The following is a 14,665-nucleotide window of genomic DNA, read 5'->3' on the forward strand; positions in this document are numbered from 1 at the left end:
TTCAATACGTTATGCAGATATGGTCACTAACCCCCAGCTCACTACGTTTAACACACAGCAGTGATTGAATACTTGAACTAAGGCTTTCAAGTGTGTGCAGACAAAGAACAGCCTCTTCTGATACTGATAGCAAGATGAATGTATGTAATGATAATTACAGTATAAATTATGATGAGCGATTATCATATTTTAGCTTTCTGACTGAAGGAGGTACTGTAACATCTGTAGTAATCTTCAGTACATATGTTGATGAAGAATTGGTTAGTAGTCAGTACAACAGTAAAGAAAACAAACTTCTCTGTTTGGGAGATATAATGAGTGGAATCCCTTTGGAACCTTAATGCGGATCACTGCTCTTCCTAATTGATAGCAATGATTCCGGTGTAGTTAACGAACTTGTCAAGTTTGCAGATGATCATATACTGTAGATGATTCCAGAGCATCTATATCGAATATATGTGTTATCCAACTAACTTCAGCATCTCAAAATAGTTTTAAAGACCAAGATAAATCCACAGAGTTGATTTTCGAATGTCGTAGGCAAGTCAATTTCTCTGACAGCATGAACAGATCTAAGGACACTTATTGCATTTTATTTAAGGCCAAAAGGTTGAACTCTAGCTCAAACAACAAATCCACTTTCTCTTATTTTACAAAATACACAGAGCAACAGAAGTGCTTCTTTTAAATGCAAAAGCTCCAACACACTGGCTTGCTTCCATCACACTGTGAGAAGGTAACTGGTATGACAATAAAATCGTAGAAACTGACCCCTGTCAGGCCACAGTCTAAACACCCCTTTTCTTCATAATGGAAAAAAAATCTCACACTGTCTAGTTACTTTATAGTGAAAGGATCTACAGTATATACTGTGTATAAAGGCAATACATGTGAATATATACAAGCAGAAAGCTGCCCAGTTCAGAATGGGCATCCTCACGAAGGCCGACAGTACATTGGTGTTTGCACTCTTGCACGACTGCGCTGGCACTGATAGCACGTCCACTCCGAGGACTGGAGGCGGGGGAAATCGGGGCGCCTTGTCTTGAAGGCGAGCGCACTGTCAGGATGGCGGCGGAAGGGGTCATCTGAAATTCTGAATGCTGAGATGCGCGCGTATGGTTTGTTGTTCGTGGGGGGGGAAAAAAAAAAAAGGGCGCCGATATGAGGCGAACACCAGCGGGTGCTCTCCCGTGCGTCCGTGCCAGAACCAGCCCGGCTGGTCCCTACTTCCTGCGAGGCCTCCGTTCCAGCTGGCTGTAGTTCGAGTCCTGGTTCCCCGTCAGAGGCTGAGAAGAGGAGAAGAGGGCAGAATTCACCAGCCTGAGACTTGTGAGGCGACAAACCCAGGGGCACCATTTTGGTGCCAAGACGTCCTTAACTGTTTTATCCAGTGCAGGGTCCGGGGGGGGGGGGGGGAGCCAGAGCCTATCCTAGCAAGTGCTTGGATAATAAAGTTAAGAAAGTTGAAGACAAAATGGGGCGTTTCACTTCAAATTGAATACTCCAAGCAGTGACTTTTGAAATGAGAGAAATGGCCAGTATTTTGCCTGTATTTCGCTGAAATTATTCTAGAACAAGCAATAATATTCCTCAAATACTTCCCCACTTCCTTCCAGTAGGATCACAGTATTTTGACTGGGCAGATGTTATTTGCGGGTTGGCGCACCTAGGTGCTTATGGAGCTTTGTGCAACAGTCACTTAGATTTAACAGGCCAAACACGCAACAGACCTAAAATAGTATTTGAGAATGGAGGACAGATTTTTGTAATAGGACATGTCTAAGATACAAGCAGGAAAGCACACCAGAGAGTCAGAGAAATATTAATACAAAAAGCTTGCAAAATGAATTGAATACCTGGTAGAGCCCGTCACCCTGGAGAAGGTTCACCCTGTCAGAGGCTGGTGAGAGAGAAGAAAAAAGTTGTTACAGTGTCCAGGTTCACACTCGTACTAGACAGCTTGGATTCTGAAGTCCCCACTGAAACGGCTGTATTGTATTTACTGTATGGGTTGTCATACCTGCTGTCTCGGCGACGCTGGTTAGCACACCCAAAGCACAGCTGCTATTAGGTAAGCCTCCACCCGGTCTGTTAACGAGTCAATTACCACGACCACTAGATCAGGGGGAAGAGCTATTCCACCTGTGCGCAGTTGACCATCGCTTACACTGTTTACCAGCAAATATCTAACACCAGGGATGACACTGCTCCCTGCTCAGTCAGCGAGTTTCGTGCCTCATGTCTCCGCGTTTCCTTGTTTCAGGCTTGCTCAGATCTCCTCCCTTGGCTTTGACCTCACCTCTGGATAACCACTGTGTCTGGTCTGCCTTCTCCAGGTACTGACTCTGCCTGCTTCACCTGGCTTTGGGCTAACGTCCGCGACTCGGATCCCGCTCGTTACGTGATCCGCCTTCGGACTCTCCCTTGTGCTCCAAACCCCTGCCGTTCCGCTATAATCCGTGCTCTGGATCGCCTGCGTCTCGTTCGCTTTCGTCTGCCTGCTGCAAAGCTGCTCAGCTGCAGAATCTGCACTTCGATTCCGTCTCCTGTCCAAAGACCACTGCTTACCAGGTAAGTGCATTCTTCATGCATTTAGATCCCATTGTTTGGACAGATAAAAGAACCAACATTATCAGCTGCTGCAGAGTGAAGAACAGGACCAAGGCTCACTGGCAGGCAGGATGGGGTGTTGAGGGTGGCAGGGATCTGACCTGTACTTTCCTATACTTAGCGCAGCGCTGTACCAGCTCAGAGATCCTACCCAGTGACCTGTCAGTCTGTAAATCAGCCACGTGTCCATAAGATCACTTTATTAACCCTATACAATTTCTTACATTAAGAATTTGTCTTTTCGCAGACCTCAGCTTGCTCTCCATGAGACACACAGATGGGGAGAGAGAAGCTTGGGGTCAGAGCGCAGGGGCAGCCATTTGTACGGCGCCCCTGGAGCAGTTGGGGTTCAGGGCCTTTTGCCCAGGAGCCCAACGGAGTAGGATTTCTCTGCCGGCCGGGGGATTTGAACCAGCAACCTCCCAGCCACAGGCGCAGATCCTCAGTCACAGAGCCACTCCACCCTGAGTCACTAAGTCTGTCTGTGCCAGTTTCTCGGTTCGCTCTGTGTATTGGTGAGTCAGTAAAAAAACAAAACTGCTAATCATTTAGCCTGTTGGTCAGTCCATTCTAGTGTGAATCTATCTGGTTTTCAATTATTTCCCTTTATAAAGGTTTATCACCGCAAGTGAGAAAGCTACCATATTGCCTCCGAGCTTACACTGTGCACTAGCTGGGATTTCTGTGTCCATGCAATGCAAAAGGAAAGAATTCCTAATGAAACAGAAAGAATATGTTACCTTTGTTGTTGCTGTAGCTCCTTCCTTTGGGCTGAGAGGAGACACAGTACACAGCCACCCCGATCAGCAGTGTGGCCACCAAATCACCCACCACAATCCCTGCAATAGTGCTGGCATCCGCTTGGATACAGTTGTCACAGGCTAGGGACAGGCAGACACAGCGCCCATGAGCACCGATTCACGCACTGCAGCTGCTGCAGCCTCGGAGCAAGCAGAGGTGATTATCGCAGTAGTAGAAATAATCAGGTTTACTTTATATAGCGCCTTTAAAGGTGGCTTCTCAAAGCGCTTTACAGAATGACAACAACAATAAAAAAAATTACACAAGACACGCACAAGGAAAATACACAATGAGCGGAGATAGTAGATAGGGGTACTTAATACGGTAAATGTGGAAGCAAATACGTTACAGTTCAGGCTACACAAGAACGCAGGAAGCACACACACCTACAGCAAACGCTGAACCACAGAGCGCCATTGCCATACTAACAGTAATACAGCTGAACCGTGGGGACAAGTCGCATATGAACAACACACCAACACACAGCTACACCAAACGCACAGCACTGAAAGGGGAGCTGCCCTGCTATTTTTATATTCCGGGGTTAGAAAGCATCAGCATCGATGAGCGCGTTTCAAACCGCACTAAAAGTAAAATGTGCACAGGAGCTTGTAAAACATCACAAAATGTCCAGGTATGAACAGCACCGAAACCTCCGGAGAGGTGAACTGGCCCTGTGGCACTGTAAAAAAGCAGGATTGTGAAAACATCTCTTTTAATCCAATAGAACTGTTGGAACAGAAATGATGGGACATTTCTGTGGGGAAACGTCTGCTGCTCAACCAGTGCTTCTCCACTCGTTCACCACACCACACTAGCCAGTACAGTGACTAGTGAGCAGGAAGGGCCGCCTCACGTTGCAATTCTCGCCGCCTCTCGCTCTTGCCCGTGGAGAGACCAGGGGTTTGCGACAACGTGGCGACATGCCGCACTTTCACAAAGTTCACCATTTTGCGCTTCAATCAGAGTTTGTCCAATTTTTCGGCAACCTCAATGAATTTATTTCGTTATCCAGATTTAATTACCGGTCTGAGAAATTGGGGCGGCAGTTCCCCTCACATCAAGCAGACACACACAGAGGTCAGAGTTCAGCCCACAATAAGGTATCTGACCAAGGGAAGAAGTCACAGATGACCGGATACCGTACATTGACCTGTCTGCACATCACTAGCATGACAAAGAGGAGCAAAGAAAGTTGTACTCACTCCGGAATTTCACGTAAAGTGTTACGTTATTATTTTCAAAACTGCATGTGTAATAACCAGTCCTTTTATTCTGGTACTCCAGTTCCAGAGATTTGTTAGCATTACTCCAGCTCCCTTTGGTACAGGTGAAGACAGTTTTGTCTTCCTCATCTTTGGCTGTGATCAGCTCCTGGGCATCTGTCAGAATCAGAGGGGTTAGTTGTAGCCCAGAGCTCTCAACACATCGGTCCCTGTGCTGACGTCTCCTTGTGTCCCTCTTTAACCCTGCCTTCGTCCCACCTTTCCCAGCCCTCTGCCCTTGACTGCCCCCCCTTTCCGAAGCAGAATCCACCTTTCGAGTCGGAGGAGACTGGTCACAACCCCACGAGACAGGTCTTCAGTCATAACCCCACAGCTAGAGGTGTTCAGTTATAAACCCACCGACGGAGGCATTCAGTCATAATCCCAGAGATACAGGTGTTCAGTTATAAGACACAGATAGAGGAGTTCTGTCAAAATCCCATGATACAAGTGTCCAGTCATAATCCCAGAGATAGAGGTGTTCAATTATACGACCACAGATAGAGGTGTTCAGCCAAAATCCCACGGATAGAGAATTTCAGCCATAATCCTACTAATATTCGCACAGACAGATGCGTTCAGTCATAATCCCACAGACAGATAGATACTTTATTGATCCTGTGAGGGAAACTGCAGGTGCGTTCAGTCATAATCCCACAGACAGCGTCGTTCACGCATAATCCCACTGATGGCGGCTTCGCGCCATTGCCTCCAGAGACAAACACCCGCTGTCTGGACCTGCGCCCCCTCTCGTACTGAGCAGGAGGATTACTGTAACAACACATCGTCACTCTCCCACGACGGCCTAATCCCAAATCCCACTCCCTGTGCGCGGGGGGGAACATTCCGACGCCTGGAGAACTCTTCCCTTGGTGGAAGGGAAGGGAAAACGGACGCCGAAGGATCTTCAAGGGACGGCGCTATGAAATAAATCACCCAGTCTGCGAAACCGTTGGCGACTAATTGAGTGAATGGAATCTCGTTATTTGAAAAAAAAAAACCAACAACAGTATTTCTAACATGGTCAAAACAAATAGGGTCAAGGGTGAGGTGCCCAAATTCAGCTGTGCTCCACAATTTACAGCAGCTCCCTGGCTGCATTAACTGTATTGTAAAATAGTTATAGAATAACAGATGTAAAAATAGACATTTTTCTAGAGAGTTTTAACTTTGTGTTTGCGGAACTGTAGCACGATGATCTTGCGCCTCGACTGAGTAGATCAATCCTACAATCACCAAGCTGCTAGGATTAACGAGAACAATAGCCTTTCATCCCTCCAAATATTTAACCGTTTGATGCAGGGCTGCAGAGGAGGCAGAATCTATCCCATCAAGCAACAGGCACAGGGCAGGGTACCAGACAGAACCCCCAGGCACTGAACCCGGAGCCCCAGGCCTGCAGGGCCGTGATGATCACCACTGCTGCCACCCAATAACTTCTCAAGCGCTGGCGAAAACAAGTATTTCTAAAGCACGGGCTTCTGGGAGTCACAGACGAGCGCTCTCCCAAGTAAAACAACAAGGTTGACCGGTTTCTTACGGTCTCCTTCCACTGTGGTGGCGCAGCCCAGCTAATTACTGGTAACGAGCTAGTGTCCTGAGCAGCGTCCATTCAGCAGGCTGTGACTGAAGTGTCTCCATCTGCTTTTCCTTCTTCACACTTCAGGAAACCCCCCCCCCCCCCCACTCCCACCCTAACCTACAGCGGGGCTGGTAGAATGATACAAGTACTCTTGTGGACTCAATTTCGAGAGCCAATACCGACCCGATCCTCAAAAAAAAGACCTTTTTTTTTTCTTAAGGTCGACGATTCAGTGTTGATTTTGTTCCTTCCTTGAATCCGTTCCACCTTTTATTACCCTGATCGGCTGGTTTGGTCACCTGAACCCGAGAGGCAAGAATAAACTGGGCAGCCTTGTGGACACGTGTCAGAGGGTCACTGGTGCTGATCTCCCAGCCCTCTCCTCTATCTACCCTTCACGTGTTTTGCGTAAAGCGACATCCATCTGCGACGATCCCTCACACTCCCTTGTTTATTAACTTCCAGCTACTCCCATCAGAACACAGATACCGACTCCCCAGCTCCAAAACCAACAGATTCAAGTTCTCATTCACACCTGTAGCCAGATCCTTACTTGACACTTGACCTTCTATGCAAACATGTCTGTATACTTTTGTTCCTGTCTTTTTTTTTTTCTGTCCGTCTGTACAGCAACACTGCTGCTGTAAAACAACTCTCTCTTCAACTGGTGACCTCATACCGCGCCCAAAAAATACTGAAGCAGGAAGAAGAATTCTCTCGAAGTCTTCATTTAACAATCTATAAGTGCACTCTATTTTTTTTCTTCTGTTTAACTTGGGATGTGTGATGTTCAGGCCACAGTGAACAAAACCCTCTAAATCGCCATGAAAATTCTCAGTTTCTAAATTATTATTATTATTTTTATTATTATTATTAATGATGAAAATTGTGAGTTCGTAGTGATTATTATTAAAGAAAATTCTGAGTTCTTAGTGAATTTCACCATTGGTCTTGTGCCTGTGGATTAGTAATTTTACATACATGAATTGGGGAAAAGATATACGCACCTTCACTGCTCACCAATCCTACGAAAGAAAAGAAAGAATTCGTGATCGAACCTGGGCAGCAGTAATCATAAGTATTCAATTGCTGGAATTAGAATTAACGATCCGAATGTCAGGGTCCTGTTTTCCCCTTTTTCTTTCTTAACTCTGAAAAACAAAACAGCAACTCCAAACTTCAAGGAATTGCACAACGAGCAATTATCTGACCGGACTGTCAGTCGCTGTTCCCAAGTCTGGGCCTTAAAAATCGTCCCTAGCCCAAACAAAACAGCGCTAGCCTTGTGAATTTCTAAATTAAAGTTTAAAGGCCTTGCACAACGGTACAAGTTTTTATTGAAAATATGCAGAAATACAGCATTTATTGTATTTAAATTGGTCTGTTTCTGTAGGAGTTTTTTCAGCTCCCAGACACACTAATTTAGATTATAATATAATAATATTCCTACTGTATAATAACAGGAAGCCTATGAGAAAAAAATAGTGTTTAAACCAGATAAAATTGCTTTTATACAAGATAAGGATTGCATTTAAACGGGATAATATTGTGTTTAAACAAGATACTTATTTCTTTTAAACGAGACAATATTGCGTTTAAAACGAGATAGTGCTTCTGAAGAGAGCTACTAGACTATTGTGCTCGATTTTCAAAGATTAGGCAACAACCACTCGACATGTTTCGGCTGTCTGACATGAACAGTAAAACACAGGAGAACGACAGGCCAGGGTCAAGACAAATGGACTCTCACCAGTGAGCAGCCCCAGAGCCATCACAGCCACGATGAAGAGATTCCTGCCTTCCATTGTTCGGTCTGTCCTGCTCCCGTTCCTCGGTCTCCTTTAGAGCTGGAATTTCGATTCAAAGGACATGTCAGCGCTGTGACAGAGGCGAACTGCTGTACAAGCTCTGGAGGCAAATATCCAAGCAATTCTGTCGGTCGTTTTCATCAGAGCTCCTGGAACTGCAGAGATTGCTGGACAGTTTCTTATCACTCCTTTACTTACTGTACCTCTCTACTTCAGTACTAAGAGGTTTAAGCTTATAAACGTCACAGTCGGGCTCTGGGTTCTATATAATCTCCTGTGGTCTTCACTGCTGTGGAGCAGTAGCTTGAGTTCTGGATGTGTAACCTGTAACTGGAAGGTTGCAGGTTCAAATCCCAGGTGTGACACAACTCTTGGATGCCCGAGCAAGGGGCTTCACCTAAACTGCTTCAGTAAAACACCCGGCTGTAGACCTGGGTAGGGTAGTGAAGTGCTTTGGGCAAAGGCATCAAACAAAAAATAATCTGTAATTAAAATACTTCCAATTCAAAGTCAGTTTACCTATTTCACATTACCTAGCTGTGATCAGGTTCGTTTCTCTGAAATCTATCTCCGTGTAAGACCTTGAAATCCTATTTCAAGTGTATTGAGAATTTTTTAAAGTCAAAATAAGGTTTAGCTTAGGCACTACGGTGGCACAGGGGTCCGCATTGCTGCCTCACAGCCCTGGGGCTCTGGGTTTATTTCCTGGGGTGCTGTCTGTGTGGAGTTTGCATGGTCTCCCCGTGTTTACATGGGTTTCCTCCAGGTGCTCCAGTTTCCTCCCACTGTCCAGAGACATGCCTGTGGGTTAATTGGCTTGTGTGTGTCTTGTGATGGACTGGTGTCCCACCCAGGGTGTATCCTGCCATGTGCCCATTGCACATTGGGATATACTCTGGCTCCTCTGCGACCCTGCACTGGGTAAAGTGGTTAGAAAATGGATGGATATGTTTTTGTATCTTTTCTTACTTGAGAGAACAGCACCACTGAACACTGCACCGATCAGTAACATCCAAAATCTTTAAGTAGTACCTGCAGGAACCGCAATGCAGGAAATCTTCTCCTTTCAAATATACAGTACGTAGGTGTGTGTTTATGTAACAGATGCACAGCTTCCCACGAAGAAAGGTGCTCTCTGCATGCAAAAGTAGATTTTTACATGTATAGTTGCATCCGTACAGAAAAATATGTAGAAATGTTTCTGTGCAAATCAACCGCCCAAAATGGTGGGTTATTGGGCTTCTGGGAAAATCGGTCCTGGTGTGTTTGTGTCTGTGTATGGGCTGGCGTCCCGTCCAGGGTGTACCCTGCCTTTTTTTGCTTGCTGGGATAAGCTCCACCTCCCCTGCCACCCTGAATTAGGCAGTAGTTAGAAAATCGATTGATTGGATGACTTCAATGTATCTACACACTAGTACCGGTTTTAATAACCCTCCATGTCGTGCCAATTAAACTTGTGGCAGAACAGAGTGGCGCATGAATATAGTTTTATATTTGCAGGGAGCCGCAGATGTATCTGACTCTAAAACCCATCTGGCAAGATAAAACTAGTTTGCCACACCGAACTGATTTCTTAGTGAAGCTTTTGTTGATGACATTGATTGATAAGGCTGCAGGTAATACAGTATTTGTCTGCATTAAACTGGCTTGGCTGCCTCCCACTAAGATAAGTAAGTTCTCGCTCGCTCAGTGAATTTAAGAGTTCTTAGAGATGCAGTTTATTTTTAAATGAATAACGGAAATAATCTAATTTCAGCTCAGACTGCCTACAATATCTGTAAATGTATCTTGTTTCCTACAGGCAATGTAATTGGTAGCAATTTACAACACCATTTAATTTTTTATTTCTGTTTTGAAGCGTTTGTGAAAATACTGTCCTCAAAAGATCTTGGACGCAGTATCTAACTCGTACAGTTGTTAGTGAATATTCTGCCGGTGTGCTACGGTGTTTTTCAGTCATTTCTATCCCGTGTGAAGATCATGAACAGCGGGACAGTTTCAGACCAGCCCGTTGCACTGTTTCTCTCTGTAGGGTTGCAGTTCGCATCGATCCCAGCGGACTTTTAAAAAATCCCATCTGCAGAGTCTGATCAGCTGGTCCGAACACAACCTACTCCCCTTCCGTCTTTAGAGACGCCGGTTCCTTGCGGCGAGTCTAGGGGTGTCCACTCGTGTCCCGTTGGGACCGGACACCCCGCAGCAGGGCAGCGGGCACGACACCCGGAGAGAGCGCGAGAGTGACGGCGGCGGCCATTTTCATCGCCGTCCTCCATTTCAGTGCGCGTCCCTCGCCTCGACACGGCACAGCCCGGACATTCAGCTCGTCAGTTTTGTCATTGCCAGCAAGGAAACCGTGCGAAACCTTTCGAAACCCGAACATTTCGATGCTGCATCAAGTCCACAATAAAACGTGACGCGATAAGACAGAGATCCAAACCCCAAACACGGTGAAATTCTGATAAACTGGGTCCTGTCTGTGAATCATCAGTCACTTTTTCGCACTCACAGTACTTCCCTCTCAAAACCAGGCTCTTCAGTTTAGGACTTGATTCAGGGTGTTTCTTTTGACATTTTTTCTTCCTGTTAAACCTATTACATTAAGAGGTCTCCCAATTCACCTGCTTAGTGGCGTATTATTCTAAGAGCGCAACTTAATTCCATAGAAGTTGACAAAATAACTGTTTCTGCTCCTAAAATAACGTGAAAGTGCCTCTTCATCTTTCAGAATAAACTGAACAAAACTGGCAAGGTTTTTTTTTTTAAAGAATGTTCAACCCTAGAACGTGCTGCCCTAATAATATCATTATTAATAATAACAACGAAGAATTGGTGGTGAATTTCAAACACTTGTCACAAACAAGATGTCCTCAGTTGATCTACATCTTCAACAAAACTGGCAGTTTTAAACACCCCCGACTTCCCAACTTCACACAGAGAGAACAGACTCCAGCCTTTCAACTATAAAACAAAGACCTGGGAAGGTGTCTGTAGGCAGTGAAGTGCATGACTCCATAGGAGCAGAGAGTCAACTCATAGGAAATGTGGAGTGCCTTTACCTGTCTCTGCCACGGGATGCCTTCTTACTCTCGAGCTGGCCAAGAGGATCGGGCTGCCCTCGCCTGAGTCGAGAGCTGTCAGTCAGGGGAGCTGTCGCTCTGCCGGAAGTCTCTGCGGCGCGTCGGTTTCCTGAGACGTCAACGTGTCGATCGCCGAGGGCGTGTTTACATCTGAGAACAAGTTCTCCTCTTCGGAAGCCAGCCACCCCAACTTCTGCGTATCCCATGGACCTGCCAGTAGTGACCGGTCTCTTGACGTGAGCAGCGCTTCCACCACTGCAAGGCTCAAGGCTGTCCACTCAAGGGACATGTGCTCCATCTTGACCTCACAGCTCAAGAAGATGTCCCCTCACGAAGGCCTCTGATTGGCTCATGCTCTTCCCCTAAGCCTTGTCAGGCCCATCAGGTGCAAACACTGTCTCTGTGGAAATCAGCCCAGCACGCACTCACAGGTGCTTGCACAAACACCAGAAACCTCTGCATACACAGTACTAAAAGCACAAAAATCACAAGTTTGCCGACTTCCCAAAAACACAGACTGAGCCCCGGTCACACACCAAGTGAGAGAGGTTAGTCAACCAGTCTCTGCTCTGGTCATCATCACTGACAAGGTGCACCTATCGTACAGCATGTGATCCATCCTCACTCAAAACCTTTAGGAAAGAAGACAGCTGAGAAAAGACAAAAAGGAAAATCAACGAAAGCTGCCGCAAGCTGCTTCCTGTCTGGTAACGGCACAGTTAACGGCACACCGTGACCTAAAAGGAGCACCTGTGTCAGAATACACCTCCTCACACACTCTGCCAGCTAACACAACTCCTCACACACTCTGACAGATAACACAACTCCCCACACACTCTGCCAGCTAACACAACTCACACATTCTGACAGATAACACAACTCCTCACACACTCTGACAGCTAACACAACTCCTCATACACTCTGCCAGCTAACACAACTCCTCACACACTCTGCCAGCTAACACAACTCCTCACACACTCTGACAGATAACACAACTCCCCACACACTCTGCTAGCTAACACACCTCCCCACACACTCTGCCAGATAACACAACTCCTCACACATTCTGACAGATAACACAACTCCCCACACACTCTGCCAGATAACACAACTCCCCACACACTCTGCTAGCTAACACACCTCCCCACACACTCTGCCAGATAACACAACTCCTCCCACATTCTGACAGATAACACATCTCCCCACACACTCTGCCAGATAACACAACTCCCCACACACTCTGCCAGCTAACACAACTCCTCACACATTCTGACAGATAACACAACTCCCCACACACTCTGCCAGATAACACACCTCCCCACATACTCTGCCAGCTAACACAACTCCCCACACACTCTGACAGATAACACAACTCCCCACACACTCTGACAGATAACACAACTCCTCACACATTCTGACAGATAACGCAACACCACTCACTGCCAGCTAACACAACTCTCCACACACTCTGCCAGCTAACACAACTACTCACACACACTGCCAGCTAACACAACTCCCCACACACACTGACAGATAACCCAACACCACACACTGCCAGGTATCAAAACTCTCCACGCACTGTCAGCTAACACAACTCCTCACACACTCTGACAGATAATGCAACACCACTCACTGCCAGCTAACACAACTCCTCACACACAGAGCTACACCACGCTGACAACTAACACAACACACTGCACACTGACAGCTAACAAATCACTCCACAAATCCCTTGATCCTTGGTCCATCCTTGCAACAAACTGCTCCACATACACTACCAGCTAAAACATAACCACAACGCCACACACACTGCTACACGACACCTCCGCTAACACAACACCACACATACAATGCTGCTTCACACTGAGGGCTAAGCCCACTCCACCACCCCACAGAGATCCCAGAGACCCCGCTTCAGCAGTGTGTCAGGGTAGTGTTACTTGACAACTGCAAGAGTATTTGTTTGAAGGAGAGTGTCAAACTTTACGTCCTAAATACTCTTTCTCTGTAATTTTGTCCGATGCCTCTTAAATCATATTGACCCTAAAGACGCCTACTGGGTTGACTCCAAGTTACTTTGGGTATTTTGATGAATCTTTAGGTGCAATCGAGCACAACTTGCCTTTAAGACGAGAGAAGAGTGTTTCTTCAACCTCTGTACAGGAGGACGTCCGTTGTGTAACACAGATGTCAAACTCAAAAGGTGAAAAGGCAGCAGTTTGCCTAAGACTGGAAACACTGTATGCCTGGAGAGCTTAAGTTCAAATGGAGTCTCTTGGAGCTGTGAATACTAGTTCACAACACAGTGAAGGAGTTTGATCGTTGTGCCACCCTATGACAGGGTTTTCACTGATTGGAACTGAAGTGGACCTGGAATTTATCCAGAACACACCCAGCAACAACGTCTTGGTACGATGAGGAAAGGCAGAATGAAATACATTTCCCAGAACCTAAACAACTTTTCTACAATGCTCGAGGAATGTGAGGGATACTGTTTATATAATACGAGTTGTTGTTAAATAAACATAATGTTTAGAACAGGCCTGATGCCAACTCAGACCTGTCACCCCGTGCGCCAAGACAGACGTGTGCAGTTGGCGCCCCCTTGTGGCTATTTTTTGAAAGTGTGTTACTGATTTTGACGTTCTAACACTGTTGACAACACGGGTGAAAATCTGTTCTTTGTGGAGAACGTTCTGCATGGTTTTTTTTTTTTTTTTGCACCGCAGGCCAAGGTTGGTATATTTTAACGCTGCGAACGAGCACGTTTTTTCTTGACTGTACTACCGTCGTTTTAAAGAATAGCACCTGCGACCCCCCCAAGCCAGGCTCATCCGCAGGAGTAACCATCAAGTTCCCCGAAACAAAGTTTAAAGCGGTCGAGACTTTAGACTTCAGCTGCTGCTTCTACAAAAAAGCATAATGAACACGTGCTTATAAAAAAAAAGAACATCACAGAAGTCTCAAGGCTGGTTTCCAATGTGGAGACATGCAACACATGAGTTATAGGAGAAAGCATGTCGATTTTGAATAACACATATACATTTATTAGCTACTTGCAAGTGCAGTACAGCATATAGAAATCTGCATTGCTGAAAAACATATTTTCATTCCTATGTGTGTATATATATATAGTCGACAGAGAACATTGCACATGATGCACTGATATGCGTATTGATTGAGGACTGGGGGGGACTGTGCTTCTGTTCAGACCAGAATGTCGCAGCACACAAACACGTGCTGCCGATCTGAAGGCGGTCAGCTCTGCTCGGGTTCGAGCAGCCCATACTGGCCTCATTCCGAGGAGGTGACAGGGTCCCTGAATCGGCCAAGGTGACACTCGATCTGCTAGCTGAGAGAAGGCAGACGCTGAGAAACGCTTCAGTGCTTCTGGCGGCCCTTCTGGGACAGAATCCAGGAGCGATTGCACTGAGCCCTCAGCTGCCCGACGGACAAATCCAGGGGCAATCGTACTGCCAAGCGGGGGCTTATTGGGAAAGCCAACACCTTAGAACACAT

General features: G+C 46.2%; 1 protein-coding gene across 1 annotated transcript; it reads right to left on the minus strand.

Annotated features, from left to right (window-relative positions):
- Positions 1-573: 573 nt before the first annotated feature.
- Positions 574-11,199, minus strand: LOC148816649 (T-cell surface glycoprotein CD3 delta chain). The gene is made up of 7 exons (XM_088940135.1): positions 11,126-11,199; positions 8,012-8,108; positions 7,269-7,286; positions 4,620-4,796; positions 3,354-3,494; positions 1,860-1,903; positions 574-1,289 (listed from the first exon to the last, which is right to left on the minus strand). Exons 2-7 carry the CDS (start codon positions 8,064-8,066, stop codon positions 1,227-1,229), a joined length of 498 nt encoding a protein of 165 aa, XP_088796261.1. The 5' UTR covers positions 8,067-8,108; positions 11,126-11,199; the 3' UTR covers positions 574-1,226.
- Positions 11,200-14,665: the final 3,466 nt, after the last annotated feature.

Source organism: Atractosteus spatula, chromosome 22, assembly GCF_055471065.1.
Source record: "Atractosteus spatula isolate fAtrSpa1 chromosome 22, fAtrSpa1.hap1, whole genome shotgun sequence".
NCBI classification, from domain to species: domain Eukaryota; kingdom Metazoa; phylum Chordata; class Actinopteri; order Semionotiformes; family Lepisosteidae; genus Atractosteus; species Atractosteus spatula.